At 45.3% G+C, this 14,486-nt stretch overlaps 1 protein-coding gene across 3 annotated transcripts in view; it reads left to right on the top strand.

Annotated features, from left to right (window-relative positions):
* LOC140199356 (neuropilin-2-like) overlaps nt 1–14,486 on the top strand; it is a 102,537-nt gene that overhangs the window by 45,415 nt on the left and 42,636 nt on the right. For all 3 annotated transcript variants that reach the window (XM_072261287.1, XM_072261289.1, XM_072261288.1), the window contains exons 7-9: nt 2,616–2,771; nt 12,013–12,157; nt 13,211–13,569. In XM_072261287.1, the coding sequence (XP_072117388.1) occupies nt 2,616–2,771; nt 12,013–12,157; nt 13,211–13,569 (660 nt within the window). The remainder of the gene's footprint in view (nt 1–2,615; nt 2,772–12,012; nt 12,158–13,210; nt 13,570–14,486) is intronic.

The raw sequence follows: 14,486 nt of genomic DNA, 5'->3' as shown, positions 1-14,486 counted from the left end.
CGCAGTCAGAATGTCAAAGGTTACGGGGAAAAGGCAGGAGAATGGAGCTGAGAGGGATAATAAATCAGTCTTGTTCTGTCACACTCCCTCTCTTGCCGCCTCCACATCCAACCAGCCATGCCCTGGCACAGTCATAGTGTGGTCCACTTATCCATGGGAGCTAACTATTTGATGGGAAATTGACAGAGGGATTGGTTATGTGTAGAGTACTGTATAAATACTGTTAGAGGTTCTCTGCTTCTACAAAGCCTTGAGATATGCTAGGGCCTTAAATACAGCTTCCTCCCTCTTTATTTAGAACCCACCACCCTCTTCCTACATCACCTCAAGTGCTGTCTGTCCATCACCTCATCACCTCCATCACCCCTCCCCACAGCTCCTACACAAAAAACCTCTAATCAATTGAAGCACCCCTCCCCTCACCTCCAACGCACTCTGTTATATCAAACACCCCTTCCTTCAACTTAACTATTCTTCCCCATCAGCTCAAACGCTCCTCCCCATCATCTCATGCACCCCTCGCACTTCCCCCATCAACTCAAAAACTTCAGCTCCCTCTTCTCCTTGAACATCCTTCCACTCCACATGCTGCGTTGTACCTGCAGTTTTTGGCCACAATGCAGAACTTGGCAAGGCTTCCTCAAGAGTTCCTGCCAAGCCCACAATCTCCACCACTCTGAAGGGCAGAGACAGCAGGTGCCAGCAAATTCCACCACCTCTGCTTTCCATGCCATGCTTGTCAACACCGAGATTTGGAACCTCTCAACAGTTTTGGACTTAAACCCCAAAGCACTCTCCACTACAGGGTTTACACCAGCACCATTAGCTGCCCTTGCCAATGACATCTATGCCTCTTGACCCATAGTTTTCAAAACTGTGAATTGAATTTAACAATGTTAGAATAAAGGAGGAGAGCAGTGACCCAAGGGAGGGTCTTAAGCTTATGAAATGTTCTGATAAGATAAACATGGAAAGATCTTTTCATTTGAGGAGAGACCAGAGATTAGTGGTCACTGATACATCATGTCTAATAAATCCAATAAGCAATTCTGAAAACACACTATCCAGAGAATGCAGGAGCACAAAATTCATTCCAAGAGTACAGCATAGCCAAGGTACATGCTTTTGAAAGGATTCTGGATAGACGTGTGAGGGAAGAAGGAATCAAACATTTTAACTGGAGTTGTAGAGCACTACAGCACAGAAACAGGTGCTTCAGCCCATCTAACCTGTGCTGAACTGTTAGTCTGCCCAGTCCCATCAACTCACCCCTGGACCACATCTCCACATACCCTTGGTATAGGAGTTGGAATGTCCTAGATAAGTTCAACATAGCATCCCATCTAGGACGTTGGTGAGATCAAATTTGGAGACTTGTGTGGAACAGGAAAGAGAAAATTTACAAGGATGTTGCCGGGATTTAAGGACCTGAGTTTTAAGCAAAGATTGAATAGGTAGGGATTTTATTCCCAGGAGCGTAGGAGAATGGGGGAAGATTTGATAGTTCTATGAGGGGTATAGATAGGGTTACTGTAAGCATCTAGTTCTGGATTAAACTAGAACTAGCGATTAAAGGTTAAGGGTGAAAAGTGAAATATTTCAGGGGAACCTGAGGGGGGAGCTTCTTCATTCAGAGGATGAAATGAGTGTGGAACAAGCTGCGAGAGTAAGTGATGGATGTGGGTTTGATTTCAACATTTAAGAGACGTTTGGATAAGTACATGGATGGGAGGGGTATGGAGGGCTATGGTTCTGGTATAGTTCAGCATGGACTAGATGGGCTGAAGGGCCTGTTTTCATGCTGTAGTGCTGTATGACCCTGTGACCTCTTCATCTCCCAAACTGCCAAGGCAGTATGGTTACTAAGAAATTGCTAGGATTTTAGAAGAGCGTGTTTTTGTTGCTTAAAGTGTGGGCTTTTGGAATTGGTGTTGATTACAGTGAAAAAACTTAGTTTTGCAAACCATCAATAAGGGACTTTTCAAAACATCCGTAAGTATTTTGAGGTAGTACAAGGGTTCAGAATAAAATGTTACCGTGACAAGGAAGGTGCAGAGCAAGTCGACAATTGGGTGCAAGGGTTATGGCGAGGTATATTATAAGGTCAAGGGTCCACCTTTAACATACTAGAGGTTTGTTCAAGAGCCTTATAACAGCAGGATAGAAGCTGTCCTTGAGCCCGGTTGTCGATGTTTTCAAGCTTTTGTATCTTCTGCCCGATGGGAGAAGGGGGAACATTCGGGGTGGGAGGGGTCTTTGGTTACGTTGGAGGCTTTCCCAAGGCAGCAAGAAGCGAGGACAGAGTGCAGGAGAGGAAGCCAGCTTATGTGACACTGCCTGTGTCCACAACTCTCTGCAGTTTCTGGAGGTCACGGGCAGTGCAGTTGTCGTGTCAAGTTGTGATGCACCTCGGTAGGTTGCCTTCCTTGGTGCATTAATGGAAATTGGTGAGGGTCAACAAGGACATGCTGAATTTGAGGAAGGAGAGGCTCCAATTAGCTTCCTTGGCCATGGCATCCATGTGGTTGCACTGGGTGATGTTTGCACCTAGGAACAGGAATCTCTCAACCATCTCCACCTCAGCACTGCTAATATTGTTGTTCTTCCTGCCGCAGGTCGATCTGGGGATTCTGAAGATCCTGACTGGTGTTGCTACTCAAGGGGCAATCTCAGTGGATACGTCCAAGACGTACTTTGTCAGTAGCTACAAGTTGGAGGTGAGCTCCAATGGCGAGGACTGGATGACCTACCGACAAGGGAAGAACCACAAGGTAAGACCGGCTGGTTTGTTCGTCAAGGCTGCAGTGGACCTTGATGTGCCAGAATAGATGTGCAGGTGTCTGAAGGGGTGACTGGCCTCTTGCTCCCACCTGCCCAGCTGCAACATTTTATTTTGCTGGGATGGTGCTTGGTGAGAGGGAAGTGGGTCATTTTGTATTTTTCTCTGGTCTTTTCTGATGATAAAGAAGATTAAAGATGAGCTTTATTTGTCACATGTACATTGAAACATATAGTGAAATGTATCATCTGCGTCAAATCAAATCAGCGAGCATTGTGCTGGGAATAATGTTCCCTCTAATTTCTTTTTACAGTTGTGAGGACCAACCATTGCTCTGAGCAGGAAATTTTTACACACCCTGAAAGCTGTGTGGCACTTTAAATGTTTTATTTTGTAATAGGCACATCACACAAACACAAACCACAACTCATAACACAAGTAAACGATATCAGGCAGTCAAAACAACTGACAGGAACAATGGTAAAAGTAAAGTGTTTTGACTAGATGGAATCATTGTTAAGTGTGCCAGCAGTTTATTAATAAATAGCTATTGACTTCCATTCTGTGTTTATTGTTACAATATGTAACAGTTTTGTAACTTGAAACACTGACAATGTAAATACATTGAAGCTCTCAAATGTTTCAGATAAAATGTTGGGTACTTTTATTAAGAAAATTTATGGATTTTATTCATTCAAACATAATTAATTACAGGGTATTTCACAACTATATTAACATAGATTTCAAAATTATATTAGCATAATTTCAAAATTATGTTAACATCATATAAAAGAGAATTTCAGTTGCATGGCAACAAAGGCTATGTTAATGGGAGGATTTCAGTCACTGTGCGGCTGCGCACCTGCTCAGCCTGTAGGGAATGGTGGCTGGGAGCCGCCTGCTAGTGTCTCCAGACTTCTGGCGTCAACATAGCATGCCCACAACTCACTGACCCTAAGACGTACATCTACGGGATGTGGAAAGAAACCAAAAGTCCCCAGAGAAAACCTGCCAATCACGGGGAGAACGTACAAACTCCCTTCGGCAGTGGCTGGAATTGACCCCAATAGGTGATCGCTAGTGCTCCGTTGTGATGTGCAAACTACTACTGATGCTGCTGATATGTTTCTGCAGACAGGACTCACATTATCACTCGGTAACCCCCTCCCTCACTGTCAGTGTCACTCATGCCAGTCTTCTCCCAGTGCTCTGGGAACCAGGGTTGCTTGGATCTCTCTAGCAGAGGAGTAATCTGCAGGTTGGCCCAGGGACCTTTTCATGAACATGCTCTCTTGCTTTAGGAATGGAAGATTTCCAAATACAACACCCATGCTCCACCACAGGGTGGAAACTCCTCCACATCACAGCACAGGGCTAATATCAGTGGCAGCTTCTTCATCCAACTTTGGGGCTTTGGCAATAGGGAGAAGGGAGTCAGGGCAACTTCTTCATGCAGAGGGTGGTGCATGTATGGAATGAGCTGCCGGGGAAAGTGGGCTGAGGCAGGTAAAATAACAAGACTCAGAAGACATTTGGATAAGTATGTGAATGGGGGGGCAGTGGTGGTTTAGAGGGATATGGGCCAGATGTGGGGAGATGGTATCAGCTTGCTGGGCACCATGGTTGACATGACACCCCCTGCCCCAGCATTTCAACTCTCAGTCACGACGGAGATGGATGCCGGAGGGCTGGAGACCTATGTCCACTGTGTTCCACCGATGTTCTATCAGATTCCATACTTGGTCATTGAGTAACCTCTCCCTCAGTACCCTTTACCAGTTGTATTTGTTAATCCAGTCCCCTCCGGGCTCTCAGCATCTTCCCTCCGCCTTGGAAACTTCGTCACCGTCAAACGAGGACTGGGTCATTTAAAACTGAGGTGTGTAGACATTTCCTCTCTCAGAGGGTAGTGAAGCTCTGGAATTCATTGCCCCAAAAGGTTGGGAAGAACAAATCATTAGGTATAATCAAGGCAGAAAGGGACAAATATTTCAAAGATTGAGGGATTGGGCACTATGGGAACTGACACAGGAAAGGTGTTGAGACTAGCTTGGGATCTGCTGGGCATACTGACTGGTAGGGCATTCTTAATGGGCCGAGTGGCCTGCTCATGTTTTCCTGTGCTCTTATGTTGCCTGGATTAGAGAATTTAAATTATAAGGAGGAGCTGGACAGGCTGGGTTTTCTTTTGTGGGAGTGAGGTGGGGTGGGGGAGGGACCTGATAGAGGTGAACAAAATTCTGAGGAGAGGTTAGTTGGTAAGAATGTTGCTGGGGTGTCTAAAACAGGTACAAGGGGAGAGATCTGAGATTTAGAGGGTGTCTGAGGGGGAGTTTTTCACCCAGAGGATGTCTGGAATCTGGAACAGTGCCTGAGGAGGGGAGAGGCAAGGATTCTCACATCATTTCTGAGGCAGCCAGATAAGTACCTGAACTGCCAGGGCTAATGGAGGCAAACGAGTTTAATAGATATGGGCATTATGGATAGTATAAACACAGAGGGCTGAAGGGCCTGTTTCTGTTCTGTATGACTGTGGTGTAAAGGTGTAATATGATCTCTAACACATCACCTGTCTAAAATCCGTTCCCGTTGCTCATTGTCTGCCGAGCAGCAGTCCGTTACTGACTGTTTTTCTACTGATACCCACTTGCTTATCTCTGGAACAACAGATCAATCCCCACGGTCACCAAAGCAAGAATCATCTTCTTCAACTTGAGGGCAAATAAAGAACGAGAAGTGAGAAGGTTGTTTGACTTCTCTTCTAGCTGTTTGCTTTTTGAGTCATTTAACACTGATGAGACTTTTCCTGGGAATCAGAGAGACAGCAGGAATTATAAACTTATTCTGTTGATCTTCTGTCTGGACAAGGTGGATTTCTTTGAGAAATGTGGCTTGGTGAATAGTTCAAGGAATGCAAAATTTAAAACATCATCTATTGTTTCCCTCACTTTCCCAATTAAGGTGTTAATCGTGCCCCTGTTGTGGAGAGCCTCGGAGTACTGGGGGGAGATGTTGACCTGTAGGTCGCAGTGGGCTATGGGGGCAGGGTGAGAGGAGGAGGAGACAGAGGCAGTAATGGTCCCTAATCAGATGTTGGCAGCTGGACTATTACTTAGAGCTGCACTCTTAAATCCCACGGGAAGCCTGTCTGATTGTTAATGTGTCGTTGTCAGCTGAGGTACAACAGCATGAGTGGATGACATTCGAGACCTGGAACGAACGAAACAGCAAGAGGTGAAAGGGAAAATAAATCCCAAATTTCTATAAAGGTCTGCACACTGTGTCAGAGCATTAGGATCCTTGGAGGGAAATAGTCCCTGTGGCGATGAGGGAGGCGAGATGTTCAGTATGTACATCGCAATGTGTGATAACGGCCTGGTAATTTCTGTCAGTGACAGTGGATGAGGGAGCAATCACTTCACACAAGGGACCTCCTTCCAGCCAGCAAACTGGTAAAATCAACGAGTAATGTTGCCCAATCAGCCCCTCACAGCATGTCCTGATTGGCTTTTTTGATTTACTGTTTTTAATTGGCTGTGCTCATGCTCCAGATCCCAGCATCCACGATCCCTTGTGTCTCCCTGTGCTGACGGAGTTCTGGAGACAGCTCCGCGACAGGGTGTGGGGAGGCGGCTTGGGGGTGGGGGGAGGGGAGTGAGAAAGGACAAGTACTTTTCACTTAATAGCACGTTTCTGATATTCCTTCCTCAGCCATGGTCAGAGAGAAGGGCCACTCACCTCATCACTGTTAGTGTCTGTTGGTGCATTTGCAATGCAGCATTGGCCAGTGTGACAGACGTTGGCACATGTCATGGGCAATAAGGGAATGACTGAAGCCAGAAATTGGAACTAGATGGGAGAATAGTATAGCTCATGGTGGAGTGGCGGAGCGGACTCGATGGGCCAAATGGCCTACTTCTACTCCTTTGTCTCGTGATCTTGTGACTTGTTAGTGTGCTTACTCTTTGGGGTTAACTTAACATTTATAGGGGACACTGGGGATGCCATTGAAGAGGAATGCTATGCAAGAGCCATCATCACTTGGTCCAGCTCCCTGCAACCAGTCGCTGCTCACTCACAACCAGACGAGGTTCACGAGAACAATCCCGGGAATGGACGGGTTAATATATGAGGAGCATTTGATGACTGTACTTGCTGGAGCTTAGAAGAATGAGGGAAAGGCTGAGATAGAGTGGATATTTCCGAGGTGGGGGAGTACAGGAGCAGAGACAGCACAGCCTCTGAATGCAAGGACTTCCCTCTAGAGCAGGGACGAAGAGGAATTTCTTATTCTAGAGGGTGAAGAATCAGTGGAATTCATTGCCACAGATGACTGTGGACGCCAAGTCATTGAGTTTATTTAAAGTGGAAATTAATAGGTTCTTGATGGGCATCAAATGTTACAGGGAGAAGGCAGGAGGATGAAGTTGAGAGGGATAAGAAACCGGTTATGATTGAATGACAGAGCAGACTCAATGGGCTGAATGGTTTATTTCTGCTCCTATGTCTTATGACCTTATGGTCTAATCACCCCCACCTACCTCTTCTGCCTGGCACTACCTGCCTGTCATCTTCCACTTCTTCTCAGTCCACTAATCAGACCCGAGTCCTTTCCTAACACTCTCCTTTTCCTCGCTACTTTGGCCATCTCATCTCTCCACTGTCAGTCCTGATGCCCGGCTTCGGCCTGAAACATCCACAATTCCCTTCCTCCCCCTGATGCTGCTCGACCTGTTGAGTTCCTCCTGCCGATTGTGTGCTGCTCCAGAGTCCAGCATTTGCAGTCCCTTGTGTCTTACTCATAACCATGTTAGATTGACAGTTTCTGAAACTGATGGCTGTTGTTCGTAGCTCCTCTTCTTCTTTTCCAATAAAAGATTCTCATCGTGTTTACTTGTGAGAACACACGGTTGAGTCATGGAAGGGTTTTGTCTGGTCAGGCAGTCCGATGCAGCAAAGACCATGCAAACCTGCAAAGGCAAGTCAGTCCTGATGATAGGTCTTGGCTCTAAATGTCAACTGTTCTCTTATCCATAGATGCTGCCTGGTCTGCCGAGTTCCTCCAGCATTTTGTGCGTGTTGTTTGGTACCTGTGGTTGGGTGCATTTCATCCCATGGTCACACACTTTCGCTCAATGTTCTTGCCACTGCATTTCCTCAGGACAATGACCAACAGTCAACTGGAAGGGACCAAGGCCCTTTGTTCATTTTGACTGTCAGTCAAGGACAGTGCCCAGGAAGAAGGTCGATAGAAAGTGGTGGATACAGCCCAGTCCAGCACAGGCAAAATCCTCCCCAGCACTGCATACTTACAGGAAGCACTGCCACAAGAAAACAGGATCCATCATCAAGGACCCCAGTGATTCAGGCCGTGCTCTCATCTAGCTGCTCCCATCGGGCAGGAGTTACAGGAGCCTTAGGTCCCACTACCAGTTTCAGGGATACTTATTACCCTATAACCACAGGCTCCTGAACCAACATAGATAACTTCGCTCACAATACTGAACAGATTCCACAATCGACGGGCACACTTTCCAGGACTCTACTGCTCATGTCCGCAGTGTTATTTTATTGATTTGTTTATTTTTTCACAATTAGTCTTCTTTTGCACATTGTTGTTTGTCAGTCTTTGTTTATGTATAGTTTTCATAAATTCTATTGTACATCTTTATTTTCCTGCAAATGCCTGCAGGAATCTCAAGGTAGTATATGGTGATATATACTTTGATACACAGTCAGTTCAGTGCTTCAAACCAACTTGTTCATCAATTGTCATGAGCAAAAGGATTCAAGAAATGAATGCAAAGAATTACCCAAGCACTTCTTTTTTTCTTCTTCTCCTGGGTTTTGTTGCAGCAAAATTCTGGAGATTAACTCCAAGAGACTTTATGCTCTGGGGAGACAGTCAGACCTAAAGTCTAATCAGCTTTCAAAGGATGATTGTGCTGAGAAAACCTTTGGGAATCCTTTCCATTTCTGCTGTTCCTTACCTAAATTTTTCCCTTGCAGTGGGGAGACCTAAGGGGCCTTCAAATGCAGCTCTGGGATGCAGAATGCTTGTGGGCATTGGGAGGGGTCAGGAGTAGAGTGAGGACAGGCAGTACAGAGTGCTGCAGATGACAATTTTATTTTTCTTTACTCTCATCACTGTCTTGCAGGTTATATTTTTATTCCACAGGCATCCCACTACCTATATCTAGACATCGTAAAATGTCTGCCCTGAATTCCTACAAACAGCTTTAATGAAATTCACTCAAATTAGTTAAGAGAGAAATGATTAAGTTGTGTTTTTGTTGTAGTTTTGTTTTAGTGACACTTCTTTCAAAATCACTAGCCTTTTTTTTTTGTAATTTATTTTTTATTGAAGTTCATCATCAAACAAAACTTCCCATAAGATGTATTTCAGATACTGTACATATATATCATATAGTCATGTTTGTCACAAATCTCCACAAAATATTTATCTGAGGTATACACTTATAGAAAGGAGAGGAAAGAAAGAACAATCAAAAGAAGAAAACTATGTACAAAGTAGGGAGTGATCTTTTTTTTACAACATATTCATTGACTTGTGAGAATAAAATCAGGCCTATGAGGTGTTATGTAGTTAAACCATTTTTCCCAGAATGAATCAAATTATTCCAACTTACGATTAACAGATGCTATTATCTCATTCTTAATGTCAATTTAAAAAGGCCAGGTTATGGTTAGTAAACTGTAACAATGACTGTGACATCATGTAGAATTAGAAGAGAGACCTGGTGATTTAGAAAGGAAATTTAAATTAAATTGGATTGATACATCTGTGGGTGGGGTTGAGGGCAGCTTTGGAATCAGACTGCAGATCATTGAAATATGACCTCAAGCAAGACCCCAAAGGAAAGCTCAGGCCAAACGACTAAGACTTCTGCAGATATGTTGTGATGTTCAATGGAAGTACCTTGGGTAACGAGTGACATATGGACACGAGGCAACAAGGTTTCATTCAGAACCCTCCTTTACGGGAGCAGGTGCTTGTGAAAAATGGGTCCTGGTGGAAACCACTATCTCCCAATCCCATGGAGCTTAATTAATTACGGGTGTTATATTTAGGCTAGACGAGCACATGAGCAGCTAAAGTGTTCAGGGAGCTCGCCCAATAAAATATTATTGTTATAGCTGAATCATCACTTGAAAGATATGCATTTAGGCATCCAGACAAAGGAAAAGTAACCCCATTTCTACACCCTTCACCTCAGTTCTGTAAAATGGACCACTAAAACATTATGAATGTTTAATTTCAGAAATTAGAGTCCAGATGGGGAGACCGACACGTACACTGAGGGAATGGCCAGTGAGACTGACACTAAATGGGTGTATGAATGGTGAAGACCCCTCTCAGCTCAGGATCTGGGTGATGTCTTCAATCTTTACATTCTGGAAGGTGAAATCAACCCAATAAATGGGGGCAGGTGATCAGGAAGGGGAGATCAGTTACGTAATCTGAGCCACAGTAGTGAGACCACCCCTTTAAATGGGGAACGGGAAGGGAGAATACTCCTTTAAATGGAATGGGAATTGGAGAGGTGAGATCAGCCCTTTAATGAGCAGTCAAGGAGGTGAGAACACTCCTTTAAATAAAGGAGTGTCAGAGAAGGTAGACTGCCCCTTCAAATGGGCAGTCAGGGTAGTGAGAACACCCGTTTAAATGTGGGGTGGGCACTCAGGGAGGGGAGACTGTCCCGTTAAATGGGCATTCAGGGAGGAAAGACATGCAATGTTCTGATAGTGAGACTCCCTTTTCTAAAGCGTTCCTCTAGTTATCTATGGAGGGCTGCCATTGGCAAGCCCCTCCCTTAAACAGAGCCCTCCCACATTTGAGTATTCCTTTCCAAGGGAAATCCCTGGAGATCAGTAACATGAGGAAGCTTCAACTCGTAAAGGGAGAAAGGGCACGGAGAAACTTGAATCCTTCCAGCAAAAGTCCAGTATGTGTCAGAAGGAGTACGGCACCTCACAAACCTCCCCCCCCCCCACCAGCTGGTCAAGAATTCCCATCCTACCTGTGAGGGGGGGCTGTACTCTCCAGTATGTATCAGGAGGAGCATGCCACCTCACAAACCAACTCCCCCCCCACCAGCTGGTCAAGAATTCCCATCCTATCTGTGAGGGAAGTTGTGTTCTCCCTCTAGCCTCATCAGCCACCCGCAGAGCCCATAGAACTGGAGGGGGGTGATGCAAGCCATCATTAATATTCCAGAAGACTGAATTGGAAGGAGAAGAAGATTATTTGATTGCATGTCGAAGTTCAAAGTAAATTTATTATCAAAGTACATATAAGTCAGCATAGACTACCTTAAGATTCATTTCCTTGCAGGCATTCACAGTAGAGCAGAGAAATACAATAAAATCAATAAGGAAACTGCACACAAAGACTGACAAGGAACCAATGTGCAAAAGAAGACAACCAGCAAAAACAAAAAAAACTAATTAAATAATACTAAGAACATAAGTTGTAGAGTTCTTGAAAGTGAGCCCACGTGGAATCAGTCGCTCTAACCTATCGATCCTTCCAAAGCATGGACTAGCGTAACATCAGAGAACAGTCACTCGTCACGCACAGGGCAAGGATTGAATGCATCCTAGGTGTCAGTGAGGTTAAAACAACAGCCAAGGACATGAAGTGGAACCGGGGGAAGGTTGCCAAACGCAGAGAGAGTAGGTACGGTGGGGGCTGGGGCTGCAGCCTCTAATGGAAAATTTCTGTGCACCACATTTCTACTTACAGTTTAAACAAAAGGAGAAGTCAGTAAATCTCACTGCTGGCTAACCTCAGCCCTGTTCACTTGAATAAGACTAATGTTCCACTAGATTTCCTTGAATTCCTTTCATCCCCAGAGGTACAGTGCTGGAAAAGTTAGTATTGTAAGTTAAATTCATCAGCTCCAGCAGCATTCAAATGCATAATCAGCCCATTTATATCCACCCTGCCTACGAGGACCAAACCTGAATTAAGTGCACCCTGCCCTCAAAGCAGAGGCGAGGTTGGTAGGTTAACCGGACGCTGTAAATTGCCCCTTGTGTGTGGGTGAGTGGTGCGGAGAATATAATGGGGTTAGTGTAAACAGGTCAGCATGGTTCCAGTGGGCTGAAGGGCTTGCTTCTGTCCTGCAGAATTCCACGATTCACTGCATTTGGAAAAGGGGACTCTTCGCGTGTTAGCATGCATTAACGCAATCCGCTTCTTTTCCTAGTTATTTGCTGCCAACACAGATGGTAACGAGGTGGTGCTGAACACACTGACACCACCTGTCGTGGCTCGCTTCGTTCGCCTCAGGCCCCAGCTCTGGACGAATGGCATCTCCATGCGCTTCGAAGTCTACGGCTGCCAGATTACAAGTAGGTCTCCCCTCCCAGACCCTCATCGCTCCACCTCTACTACCACCCACACTCTCAATGTTCCCCCTCCACTCCCACCCCAGCAATCTTTCCACTAGGAAAGCTTGTGGCTTTATTTAGTTCCACAGAGGTCTTGTACTACTGTAGTCCCCAGTGTTTACCTAATATCACTAAGGCAAATACCTCAGCATTAAACTTCAAAAGCACTTCCTTTGCAGTTTCCCGAGATCAAGAATTCCAGATTTTCTTTCTGAGCTAACTCAAAGCAAACACGTTACAAAATGATGTGGAGATCTTCGAATGGATGGGATTTGCTGTCCTCATTTTGTCAACACCTGTGGCCAGGTTACAATGTTATGTCTTATCCATGGACCATCACTTATCTAAGTCGCACAAGCTTTGCAAAGCCCAAATACACCTTCTCACCGAGGACCCTGAATCAAACCAGGACTGCATTTCTCCAATGCATTTAATAGTGAGCAATTTTGACGTGCCTCGCAAAAGCATGAAATCAAATTACAGGATCACGCAAGAGGGTGGCCAAATGGTTTAGAAACCAGGTGGGTTTGATGGCTCACCTTAGAGGCAAAGGGGTTCGGGGAAGGAGTTACGTATGAAGTTTTGTGGCCTCGCAACTGCAATTTCCCTTAACTAGTTAACTAGACCCGAATTGCACATGTCGTAGGTGAGGCCACCCTTGGAGTACTGTGTACGGTTTTGATCACCCAGCTAGAGGAACAATATTATTAGACTGGAAAGAGTCAGGAAAGATTTATGAGATACTGTCTGAACCACAGTGCTTGAGTTCTAGGAAAGGTTGACTTGGCTATGCCCTTATTCCTTGGAAAATAGAATCCGTGACAAACTTATACAAGTTTAAAAAATAATGACAGGCATACATAGGTGGATGGTAATAGTCCTTTACCTGAGGTAAGGAAGACATAATTAGCCTTGATTTAGACCTGTAAGTAGGCTGACATGAGCTAATCTGGTTGTGCTGATAAAGGCTTCAGGAATTCCACAGGCTCCAACAGATTTCTTCTCTTCCAACAGATGCCCCCTGCTCCGATATGTTGGGAATGGTCTCTGGGCTCATCCCCGACTCACAGATCACAGCCTCCTCCACACGGGACTATCACTGGTCGCCGGGCAGTGCCCGGCTGGTTGCCAGCCGCTCTGGATGGTACCCAAGGCAGCCACACCCCTTGCCCGGCACAGAGTGGATCCAAGTGGCTCTGCCCTCCCCGAAGACCGTCACTGCCATCATTATCCAGGGGGCACGAGGGGCATCGTCTGTGGACGGCGGGATGGGCGGGGAAAACAAGGCCTTTGTGCGCAGGTTCAAGTTGGCCTACAGCATGAACGGAGTCAACTGGACTTTCGTCAAGGAATCTGCAGGACAAAGGCACAAGGTACACACACCTTCTTCAGTTCGTTTGTGTGTGTGTGTGTGTGTGTGTGTGTGTGTGTGTGTGTGTGTGTGTGTGTGTGTGTGCGCGCACATTTGTGTGTGGATGTGTGTGCACAGGTGTGCGCCTGTGTGCGTGAGTGTACACGTTGTGTATTTACATGTGAGTTTGGGGATCTGTGTATATGTGTGTCTGTATGTTGGACCATAAGACCACAAGACATTGGAGCAGAATTAGGCCATTCAGCCCATCAAGTCCGCTCCTCCATTTCATCATGGCCGATCCAGGATCCCATTCGACCCCATGCACCTGCCTGCTCACCATATCCCTTGATGCCCCAACTAATCAGGAATTTATTAACTTTTACTTTAAATACTCCCATGGACTTGGCCTCCATGCAGCCTGTGGCAGAGCATTCCACAGATTCACCACTCTTTGGCTAAAAAAATTCCTCCTTACTTCTGTTCTAAAAGGTCGCCCCTCAAATTGAGGCTGTGCTCTTTTGTTCTGGATACCCCCAGTTCTGTGCATTTAGATGTGAGAGTGAGGATGTGTGTGCATACTGTATGTACATGCATACGTAAGATGTGTCTGTTATGTTTAGCCATGCCATGGATGTGTGTGTGTTTGTGTGTGTGTGTGTCTATGAGCAACTTCTAGAGGAAAATGATTGGACGTATGCCCTTCCAATCACCTAGAAGGCTGCTGTGAGTTATGTTGACAATTAATTTGAATTACCAAACAACCTACTCTCTCCATTTTACTGAAAAAACAATTCTGCTTTTATTAGGAAACTTTACTATGGATTTAGTATCAGTTCTATTTGGGTCCTTCAGAAGAATTTTGAATAAACTCACTGTTGTAAAATAAACTTAGCTTGCTCACTAAGTAGATTGTAAATCAGTTCTGTTTAAATAGAC

This window comes from Mobula birostris, chromosome 6 (genome assembly GCF_030028105.1).
Source record: "Mobula birostris isolate sMobBir1 chromosome 6, sMobBir1.hap1, whole genome shotgun sequence".
Lineage (NCBI taxonomy): Eukaryota > Metazoa > Chordata > Chondrichthyes > Myliobatiformes > Myliobatidae > Mobula > Mobula birostris.
Note: the sequence above shows the minus strand (reverse complement) of the source record. Positions and strands in the feature narration are given on the sequence as shown.